At 44.9% G+C, this 11,617-nt stretch overlaps 1 protein-coding gene across 1 annotated transcript in view; it reads left to right on the top strand.

The window, feature by feature from the left end:
* The first annotated feature begins 1,879 nt into the window (after nucleotides 1-1,879).
* ZRANB1 (zinc finger RANBP2-type containing 1) overlaps nucleotides 1,880-11,617 on the top strand; it is a 158,125-nt gene continuing 148,387 nt past the window's right edge. Inside the window, exons 1-2 of the mRNA XM_069239120.1 lie at nucleotides 1,880-2,350; nucleotides 8,647-9,499. Coding sequence (XP_069095221.1) covers nucleotides 8,686-9,499 — 814 coding nt within the window. The 5' untranslated portion in view covers nucleotides 1,880-2,350; nucleotides 8,647-8,685. The remainder of the gene's footprint in view (nucleotides 2,351-8,646; nucleotides 9,500-11,617) is intronic.

Below are 11,617 nucleotides of genomic sequence, written 5' to 3'. Positions count from 1 at the left end.
TTGGTGTCGCATATTTAGCTCCATTGAGGATCATGAGGTGCTCCAAAAGCAGCCTTGTTTGCAGCACTGCCGCCGTACCTGTGAAAGAATTAAGGTTTCTGGCACCAGACCTTGACGGCTCGTTGTCATGGTAACATGGCACAAGGGGATACATTGTTTCTTTGCTGCGTGCCAAACGAGATTGTGCTCCCTCTGTCGGCCTTGCCGGCCCGGCCTCTCTTAGACCCATGTGTGTCTGCTGGAACTTCAAGCGCAGGCGGGCTGCTGATTATGTGTCGGGCTACAACCTGCTGCACCTGTGCCAGCATGGACCCCGGTCAACTGTTGGATGGGATAGTTTGCGGCCAGTCTGCCCTCTACATCTTGTCTGTGGCAACCGCTGAATGACTCACCCATGAGCAGCTTGAGGTGAGAACCTTGTAAGCCCAGTGCAGCTGCGAGAATGGTGATGTGTTAAGTTAGAAAGTTGGTTGTAATTGTGTCCTAGACAGTAATCATTATGCTTTTACCGGTAACCGATTTCACTAAAAGTTGCACACTTTCAAACTTTGAGTCTGGTTAGTGCTATATTAATATAAAGTTGCTGTGTTCAGCGCTGCTCCTTAAATCAACTTTCTGTTTTTGCAAAGCAGCAGTGTAATTGCTATTACTTGTAGGAACATTGGCAAATATACAACAAAAACTATGGCTTTACTTATAAAATAGCATAGAAAAAGTATGATTGCCTTTCAGAAACAGCTTAATGAAAGTCTGACTGCAGCCAGTTAACTTTACTGAACAGAGAGTAGTTCAAACTACAGAGTGCCAGCGTGAGGCAAAGAAGCACTATTAATGCGTGCAGGAGTCGACTTTTACGGGCGATCTGAACTAATCTGCGGTATGCAGCTGCACCTGGTGCTGAGCTGCCGAATGGTGCTCTTTGCAGTTTCTATTGTAGGCCCAGCAGTTTTCAGGCAACAATAAAAATGTCCAGGGAAGAATGACATAACTGCTCCTACTGGAAAGAGATCTGAGTTTTAGTGGCAGTTTTGAGTCACGTTAAACTAGCACAGACAGGTTAATTAAATGCCTGCTTCAGATTGTGTATCATGCAGGTGGAATTGAAGGTTATGTGGCTAGTGCAGTGGGATGCTCCTTTTGTCACCGAGATCCTTTTGATACTTGCAGTTCATTAGCGTTTCACTCATTTTCTTCTTCCTAATTTAATTTACTTTTACAGGAGTGCGTCAGTCTGTCATCAATCAGCCTGTAAGTAAAGTTACAATACCTGAGCTGAGCTCTGCATTGCAGTCACTAACTGCAGTGTGCACAAAGCTGAGTTTAGTGTCAGTGAGGCTTCACCCTGGGGCCTCTCTCACATCCTAGTGCCCTTCCATTTCTGGTACTTTGCAGCAGTTTTAAGATCTTAGAGTTTCTCGTTGCTCAAATGGGTATAATTTCTTATATTTATATGTTTCTGTCGACTTCACTGCTTGTTTTTACTCGGAAGGAAGTGCCACTCACAGCTGTTGAATGTCACTGGCGAGCGCACTGAAATTTTGAAAATGTCACACATAACCACATAGCAGCTGTGCATCTCTGGTTTATGTACAGGCCTCGACATTGCCATGGCTCATTTATTTAGAATGACAGGCTATCAATACTCTGTCTTTCGTCTATCTCCGAGCGTATCTGTCACTGTTGTACTATCAGGCTTGCCTGCCGCTTATATTGTCTTTTATTTATGCCTACCGGTCTCTATGGTGATTACATCACCTCTTCCGTGCGGCCAAAAACGCCTTGTAGCATTGGCCGCCGCAGAGTCTTCCTATTGTCCAATCAGGGTGCACGCCTTGCCGGGGTGACGTGTGACGTAAGTAAGCCCCGTCTGCTTTATTTTGCTTTGGTCTACTGCGGCCGCCATTGAAGGAGGAGAGGGGGGGCGATCTGGGGGTTAGCGACGGGGAGTGAGGGTTCACTGAAGGTTTTTGGGGCCTAGAGTGAGCGGAGTGTGGCACGGGTGGGGCAAGGTGGGAAGATAGATTAAAAGAGCAGACGGATAATTAGGGGAGGGGCCAACAGGGAGTAAAGGGCACTTAGGGAGCGGAAAGGACGGTATGTCTAAATTGGGTGTATGCCCGTGAGGGGATAAAAAGCTGGGGCAAACAGGAGATACTGAGGGCGGGGGAGGGAGGACTGCAAGGAGGAAGACACCAACTAGAGATACGCAGAAGAGCCAAGCTGGGGGGACCGCTGGCAGAGACAGGAGCCGGAGAGGCTACAGAGGGGGAAGAGCAGGGAGCGCTCGTAGCTCCCGTACACAGCACAGGAGATGTGAAGAGGCTGACAGCAGCGCTACCGAGGGCAGCAGGTAAGAGGGGGCTTGGGCAATGCGGAGTATTATGGATTGTTTTGAAACAGGGTGGTAGAGTGTCATCCATCCCACAGCATGGGTGGAAGAAGCGGGTAGTGCATCATCATGGGCACGAAGGAATGGGGACAGATTCACTGGAGGTTGATGAAGAAAACATATTGGGATTAGTATGACAGACTGGCGAAAGCTAGGGTGATCGACCTGTGAAAGGTGGAGTTATATTAGGCGAGCATCTTCATGAAGGGAATCGCAATTCCACAATGTTTGTTCTTTCAGATTTTTTAATGCAGAAGTTCGACTTGCATTGGATATTGAATAACGCAATGTTTTTCTATCTATCTCAAGTAGTCAGTATTCAACATAAATGATTTATACGTGCTTGAAGGACTTTATCATGAGGCCTTTATCTTGTTTGACCTAAGGGTAATGGTGATGGCTGGTGCTTTATCCTGTGAGAAGGTTTAGGAGAGGCTTAGATGGGCTGTTGGCTTGAGTGTTGTATCTGGCCTAGGGGTGTCCTGATTCTAATGTGGTGGCTAATCTTTGAGGTACAGGAAAAAGTTGGTCGTGGTAGTGCAACTAGTTTAAGAACTTCATCTTTCCACCAACATCCAGGGTACCGGTTTACAGGTCTTTTGTAACTCATGCTCATGTCTGCGGACGTGGCCCGTAAATTAGCAGAGTAGTCTGCACATGTACTTAGCTCAGATTTTGGGTTCATTCTTTATCCTTGATACGTTTAGGTATGAATGCCTTTTTTGTTAATCCTCCTTAACCAGTGGTTTATTTCAGACTCGTTAAATCTGCTAAAATCTATACAACTGTAAATATGCATGGTTAAATCTGTTATGTGGTTAATAAAGCTGTTTAAACTGTGCAGCCGTAGGCATGCTTAATGTGTACTGGTTTCTACCATTGCAGTGGCTTTTATGTTTTTGCTTTTATAAATAGGATTTCACTGTGACAGTTTCATCTTTGTGTGTACTATACATTGTTTGTTTTTAATGTAAGCATATTCCGGTACTTGTACCTGATAATGCATTTATGTATATCTTTGCCAAAAAAATCATTAAAGGCCCATGGTTTTCTATGAAAGGCCTTGATAAATATAGAGTGTTACTTTATGCCATTAGTACTCAAAACATTTTCCCTGGGGCCTAAAAGGAGTCAGTTGTGTGAGCAAGGGTCACATTGCTTCCAGCTGGATAGGGATAGAGGGGTACGGTGGGCGGTAGGGGAAGCGAAGCATGTACGTAGTGTGGAAAGGGAGTTGTGGAACTATTTTGAAGGTTTCATTCCATACAGCCCTCTAACTTAAGCCCCTAGTCGAGTCAGAGATTTGACAGTCTCCATCTCTCTATTGCACACTGTGGTAAGCCATCTGTGCTTGCTATTGCCACCCTGTATGAGTCAAGTATACAAAGGAAGTAACTTGATTATTGGATTCTAATGATACAATCTTAGGCTTCACAATCTGCTTATGCCTTTACTTATCTGTAAACTTTAGGGGTGCTCAGAAAGTCTCCGTTAAGGTACTATGTGCTCTTGGGTAATCAGTTTGCAACCTATTTCTGTGCTCCCCTTTTTTTATTTTATTTTTTATATTAAACACTCAAAGGAAAAACAATCAAACCAAACACTGGTAGTAAGTATGTGAGAAGAAAACAGGACTGTAACTCAACAATTACTTGATTATATGCTGGAGGGAAAGAGCACCCAGTCTAATAGCCCACTTACTGAAACATAGTGTAGTGGGAAACGTATAAATCCTGAACCACGGAGTCATTCGCTGTTGTTTAATGATAGAAAAATCAAATCATTCCTATGCTTTTGACCACTTAATAAGTGTTATATGATAGGAGTGGTTGAGCCAAGTGCCTGAGCAGCTCAAAATTCTCTTAGACCTTTGAACCCAAAACAAGCTGAGCCTTCATGTAGTGTCCGTCTGCCACCCACGCTCTAAGCTCATGCTCCAAGAATTAAAGACATCCAAGAATTAGCCTCCTGAATATCTTCCCTGTTGGCTTGATCATATAGCGCACAGGGTTGGAAGCGCCATTGCGGCATTGGTGTTGCATACGCCCGGTCTTGCAATTCCTTCGCTAGTGGATCGTGTTCCGACAATGTGCACACAGTTGCAGTCCCGCATCCATATCAGATCATAGTGTGTATATGGTGCTAACTACTGTGTCACTGCTTTGTGGAAATCCAGAATGTCTATATTCCATGCATATGTATTAAAAATTCTGTGCGCTTGTGTAATGCTATCTGTATCTAACCATTGACTCCCTTTTGTGCTTAGCTTTGCTTCAAACGCCGTCACATTGGTGGCACAGGTATTTTCCGCACACAGTCCGTAAACCTTTTTTCGCTTTTCCCGTCAGGGAAGGGAACATAACAAGGGGGAGGCATTTATGATAAGAATGTACCAGGCTGAGAATGTTTATGGTAGAGCAGGGTACAGCTCGGTCTTAGAAATACACAGTGAGATCTGGCTAATCTCTAGCATGTTTTTTCAACACTGGGCTGACATGACCAGTGCTTGAATTTCACAACTTACTCAAAGGAAGGGGGTTTTTCTAGAACCTTCCTCTTAAATTTGTTTAAAGTATATAAGGTGGAGAGGCTTGACACTAAGGGAAAAGGAACTCTTCTCCGAGGGTGGATGCATTGCTCAGAGTAAATACTTTTTGGGGTCATTCTCTTTTGTCTCAGTTGTCACGGGTTCCACAACTTGACGTTTGCAGACAAAGGATGATGCGTTTTTAATTCCTAATATCTAGCTTTGCTGTGTGCATGCATGAATACATAGTCACTTCATACATATATATTCTATTAATTGTTGATGCATTGCATCTTCTTTGATTATTATTATTATTCCACTGGTGTGACTATTTTAAGAGCTGCACGTGTGTTGATGCATTCACATTATTATCTTTGTGTCACCTGGGAAGTGCCTTAATAAATTCATTACTCAGATTAAGAGTGCTGCATTCTTTTCATTCCTTTCACTTTGTTCCCTCTCGGACTGAAGCAAAGCAGAACAGCCTGCCACCAATTTCACCCACCACTCTAATATAGCGTCCGTCTGCTGCTGTCAGGGTGACATCTGCTCAAAGGGATACTAGTGTCCACCCACACAGCAATACTCCCCGTGCCGAGAAGGTAGAACTGGCATACTACATTTGTCCACCCCATTTAGCTCTGATGCTTTTGTTTTCGTGTGGCAAGAGGTCTATTTCCTGTAGCATTACTATCTGTGCTTGTTGCTGGCGAAGATCTGACCATATTCTGTCTCTTAATTGGGTTTTGTATCCCCTTTACATTCCATGATATTATTTTCACTCCCAGGTGAGAAATATGGAATACTTTGTAGTCTGCCACCCTCCCTGCAATGAGTAGTAACTGCTCTGCTCAATTTGTGCGCTTCTTGCTTCATGCCCCTGTAACTAAACTACTTCCCATCCCCTCCCCCCCGGACCCACCCCTACATGTTGAACTCAACAAACCTCTCCAACACAGTGCACTGCTCATGTTTGCCCTGAGGTCGGGGCGACGCCATTCACAGTGTTACCAATATACTTGCAGATGAGGAGAGCTTCTTAATCTGTGTTACATGATGCAGCTCTGACGTTTAAACTGTTCTGTCCTCTCAGCAGGTATTCCGTGAGCTCTGTCCATCTGTATAACCCCCAACCTCCTGAGGCTTGGTAGTATGGCTGGTAGCCACGATTCTAGAAATTGTTCAGCCGGTGTTCTCAGTCCCTTCAGGTAGCCCTAGGATACGAATATTATTATGCTGCGGTCTGTTTTCCAATTCCGCAAGTTTAACTTCATGCATCTGTAGGCGGTGCTCGTTGTCAGTCAGCTAGGTGGTGTGCGCACTCACATTTTCCTCCAGTCCGTACGCCCTGGTTTCCGGGTCTTTCTGCTTTTCCCACATGTTGTCCAGGTCTTGTCTCATCAATGCTACTGGTTTGACCACTGCATCGATTTTCTCAGTAATGACTTTGTCTTCCAGTATTAGGGTTTTGCGTTCAGCCATGGACGGTGTTGTATTGTCCCCCCACTTCCTGCTCCTTACCTGTTTTTGGACTTTGGGCCATCCTTAATGGTGTGGTGTAGTTTGGTGGCCACGCCGGGGCCCACTTTGGATTGGGTGGCATCTGTGTTTTGCAGTGTCTCTCCTTGTGTGCTGGGGAGAACCGATCGATCCCCAGGGCTCCAGCAAGCTTTCACAGAGCATGCGCCCCACCCTCACGGACCCGGTCACCACTCCCAACTTGCCAGAGAGCGCACCGTGCCCCCGGCCTCCTTCCTAGCAGTGCCTTTGCACTGCAGCACTCCGCAGCTGCGTCGTTTACTGTTGCGGCCCTGCCCTTCCTTACTTTTCCTCCTGGGTCAGCGGCACCCCACCGGAGCCTTGCAATTGTGGGCGTATTCTGCGCTCTGCCACAGCCGCTTATCACTGCTGAGGTCTCTCATCACTTCTGCCTACGTGGGGTTGGCGTCCCACTCACCTCACCCAGAGTCGCAGTCATATACGGGCCCAACTTGGTGGGGGGGAGGGGTGCTAGTCGAACAATCAGTCGGGGTGGCAGTAGAGCACGTCCGCTCAGGCGGCCATCTTGCCTCCTCCTGTCAGCTATTTAAACTCTTGGCTTTGACATGCTCCACCTTAAAGCATATGCTCAGAAACCAGCCACCTTGTTGTCTTATTCCCCGTGTACGGTGTCTGCAGCCTGGAAGTGCTGCCAGGAGAATAAGTTTGCAGAGCAGCACTACGATTTATTTGTTCTTCCTCAGAATTGACCCGAATGACATTGTGGTTAGTGGTCGTAACCGAGCTCTCTGCTTTCTTTTTATATACCCAATCCCCTAGGCATTTCAAGGATGTTAACCAGTGTCTTGCATATTACATGAATGTTCATCATAACACACCTTGCCTGTCTGTTGAGTCTTATTGGTGAAGAAGGGCAATGAGAATTGTAACTAATTAATTGAATAGGCTTTTATTTGACCAAAAGAATGACCTTTAATTGGGTCGATAGCCTCATTAGATGGATGTGAGGTATGGCAATGGTAGGGAATCTAGGGTTAAAAATTGGGGCGATTTTCCTGTCTGATCCATTGCTGTCTCATATGATAATCCTTCCTTGTATGTGGTGTCACCTGAAATAGACACCTATTGTAGAGACACTTATTATATTGAAAAATGCTGCGCCTTTATAGACTGAGGCAGTGGATCATTTGTTGGGCCATTCAGCGTCTGCAGACTGATCTGGATCGGGGATCATTTTTGCCTGACTGAGATGGGATGGAATGGTGACCAATATTCCAGAGCGAGAGAAAGGATGGGTTTTAAACCTTGAAGGAAGCTATTGAAAAGGATAGCAGATGGTACCTGCATATTTCAGGTTTTTTTTATTTCATGTTTGGGATGTGATTGATTCGTCTCATCCATTTTTGATTACCAGAAATATATGTGCATCCTTTGGAAAGTAAAGGAAAATTAACATTTAAATCAATTACTTGATTATTGAAAGTTCAGTATTTTTATGTTTATTATATTGCAGCAAGGGCAAACAAAAATGAATGCTTGATAGTTTCAAATGTGAAGATTGAGTTAAGATAGTTATTGTTAATTAGTCCGAAAATATCCTGCTTTTCTTGTTCCTTTCAACTATTTTTATTTATTTAAATTGGGATTGTCAACTGTCCTTATGCAGCAGCTGCTTGTGTCTATCATTTTGAGGTGCATCTTTTCAATTCTGTCTCAGTGAAATCCCCTCGACCTGGTAGTGCGTACAGCAGGATCAGCAGAGGGCTTATCTGTGGGATATGAATTCAGGTGGGATTCACTTTGTCACTAGTGCCCTGCTGGTAAAGGTCTGCACGTCTTGAACGTGAGATTGTCAGAAGAGCATCATTTCCCCACCGTGTCTCAAGTTGTCAAATGGCGCTGCCAATATATGTAGCAATTCTTGTTCACTCTGTTTTATTTATAGCTAAAGAGCATGTGCACCAGGGGTCATTGGTTCTAGGAAACAGCAAGATCTCAAGTTCAGTGATACAGTCACAACAAACCACACAATAGCTTGGCCTTCTAAGCCATGCAAAAGTACAGGTTGTCTAAAATGCTTGATGGGAAGGAAATAAGGTGAGGGCTTGTGGCAGATTATTCCAGAGTTGTCTGTCTGAAACCACTACCTATACACAGTTGTTTTAAGTTACTTACTGGCTTATTTGTAAGTGCTTTTCTTTCCACTAACACTGGTCTCTTCTACCTTCAGCTTCCTGTCTGCCATCTTTCCCAGCTCGAGGGGTTCACGATGACAGAGAGTGGACCCAAATGGGCCTGTGAGTATTGTACGTTTGAAAATTGGCCGTCTGCAATCAAGTGTACCATGTGTCGAGCACAGAAGCCCAGCCCAGCCATCATCACTGAGGAGCCCTTCAAAGGGGGCTGCAGCGATATTGGGAGGGATTGGGATGCTGGCAGCATTGAAGGTGGTGGCGGCAGTCCACTCATATGCCCAGACTCCAGTGCAAGGCCTCGTGTGAAGGCTTATGGGGTTGAGAGCAGCAGTAAGTGGTCCTGCCACATGTGCACTTATCTGAACTGGCCGCGGGCTATCAGGTGTACACAGTGCCTATGCCAGCGGCGCACCCGGAGCCCCACTGAGTCTCCCCAGTCATCGGGCTCTGGTTCCCGGCAACCTCCCTTCTCGGTTGACCCCTGTGTGGAGTACAATGATAGGAATAAGCTGAACACAAGACCCCAGCGCTGGACTTGTTCTGCTTGCACCTATGAGAACTGGGTGAAGACCAAGACGTGTGTGGTGTGCGACCATCCGAGGCCCAACAACATTGAAGCTATTGAACTGGCTGACAGTGAAGAGGCATCGTCCATCATTAATGAGCAAGACCGTGGCCGTTGGAGGGGAAGCTGTAGTGGGGGCAATGGTCAGAGGCGTTCTCCTCCCACGTCTAAGCGTGAGGCTGACATGAAAATGGATTTCCAGAGGATTGAACTGGCGGGGGCTGTTTGTGGTAAAGAGGAGCTCCAGGTGGACTTCAAAAAACTGAAACAGATAAAAAACCGAATGAGAAAGACTGACTGGCTCTTTCTGAATGCTTGTGCGGGTAAGTGCTGGTGGCTTATTCCTGGGTTAAGAACGTAGATGTTGCTTTTATCTAATGTAGCTTGACCACTAGTGGTTGTTGAAACTTTCAAGAACTGAAATGTATGTGTCACATGAGTCCTTGGTCTGTAAGTTTCCTCAGTGCAGCCCTTGCTGTTTAGTCCTATCACACATTGCATTCTTCACTGTTATACAGACAATACCTATGTGATGGAGCAGATTGCAGCCTTTTGTACTCCATTACTTTTGACAAACATTTTAGATTTTTGTGGGTTTCTAGATTGCACCAGGGTTTGTCATGCTTTCTTTACCACCAATGTGCTAAGTGAAAAACACAATTATCTTGCACATCCGGATGGACAGCTTTTGTATTGGGGAAAGGCTGACGTATACAATTATTTTAAAAAACAAAACATATAAATTTACTAAAGTACACTCATTTGAGAACTAGGATGAATGGACATTCTGCGTCACTACCATTTATTGAGACTTTGCTGACCTCATGTCATTAGGAGACTGGCTTTCCCAGTGCAGAATTTTGCAAAAAATGTATATTCAGTGTCATTACGGTAGGTACAGTATGTTTCCTTAGATCAGAGGTCTTCAAACATTTTTGCTGTAAGCCCCCCTGCTCAAAAAGTTTTGCAGTCGGGCCCACCTCCAAAACTTTATGAAAGACTTGAGGGAGAGACCGGCCTGAGCGCAGGGGATGCCGCTTACGAGATCATTTCAAGGGTACTTTTTGGTAGTTCATAATCCATACTAAATGTGAACAGCAATGACTTAAAAAAACGGGGAAAAAGCTACTATTAATTGGGGTCTTTTGAGTCCTTGAAAGTACTCCTAAAGCCAGATTCTGAAATAAAAGATGCACATGATTTCATCTGTGACCTATTCATCGCTGTTAAGGGGTCCACGGTATGGGTATAGGAGGGATGGATTTTTGTCAGATTTACAAATTAGTTCCAGAAAATATACTTTTGTTCAGTGAAACTCATTCATGCAGGAGTTAACCCGAAAATATTCCACTGATTCATCCTTTCTGGCCTTGTGTTGGATGTCCCTCACTTGTATACCTTTTGTATCGCATAGTGCCAGGTGCAGAGTTCCACTTAGATAGGAAATGCATAGCTTTTTGATCTTGCTAATTGTACCTAAATCCCATTGCAAACCTCAAAATCGAAGCTGATGCTCATCCAGTCAAATGTTTTTTTTGTTGTTGTTTTTTTTTGTTCAGGTTCATACTATAGCTTCAGGTAGAAATATTCGGTGCCATCCGAATGTCCTGCATTTCGACTTGGTTTCCATCCTTGACTGTAGAGATAATTTTAGGATAATTCTAGACTCTCTGAGGTAGTCTTGCAGCATACCTAGCCTTTCCTGTTTTTATCAGCATGACGGTTAGGGCGTCAGTGAATGGGACTGTCAGCGCTTCCCTCTTTTCTCTGCTTTTAGAAATAATTGGCATGACCTAAAGTTTATTCGGTGCCTCCCTGTAGATGAACAGAGAGCTAGAGAGAGAGCCCGCGCCAGACGTTTGAGATCAGGAAGAGTGACTTAAAGTGCACAAGTCTCCTGCTGCTTTTTGTGGAAGATCAGCCTATGTCCGGATAGTTTTTCATTTATTACTTTCCCTACGGTTGTTTTATTAAAGGTTAGCATTTGTCTCATACAAGTGAGAAAACAGAGTAGGATAAAACCGCTCTCCCTTTTAGTGCTTTTTCCTGATGCGTTTCCCGAGGGTTCAGAAAAGTAGCCGGCATATTGTGTGCTGTAATGTAGCTGAGCTGTTGGAGACCGGAGGGCACGGCTTGTAAATGATCTCTGCAGCACTTACCTACAGGGTTTAGCAATGTGTGACCAAGGCAATAGGATTCATGCAAGTGTCTTCAGTGCTGCTCCACGTAATCTGAGCGCAGTGTACCCTCGAGGTTTGAGGTGGACTGCACCAGTGTGCTCTTCTACCGTTTTTCTCCATCCCATTTGACGGCAGTCCCCTTGATCGCATTTACAAGTGCAAGACGAGCTGTTAACGTTGGGCGAAAGCAGTCCTTCCTGTCCTTTCCATTCTCTCTCAACACTGGGCACGTTCTATTAATAGACCTCTGAATCCGTGCCG

This window comes from Pleurodeles waltl, chromosome 6 (genome assembly GCF_031143425.1).
Source record: "Pleurodeles waltl isolate 20211129_DDA chromosome 6, aPleWal1.hap1.20221129, whole genome shotgun sequence".
NCBI lineage: Eukaryota > Metazoa > Chordata > Amphibia > Caudata > Salamandridae > Pleurodeles > Pleurodeles waltl.
This window is presented reverse-complemented; position numbering and strand designations above follow the sequence as displayed.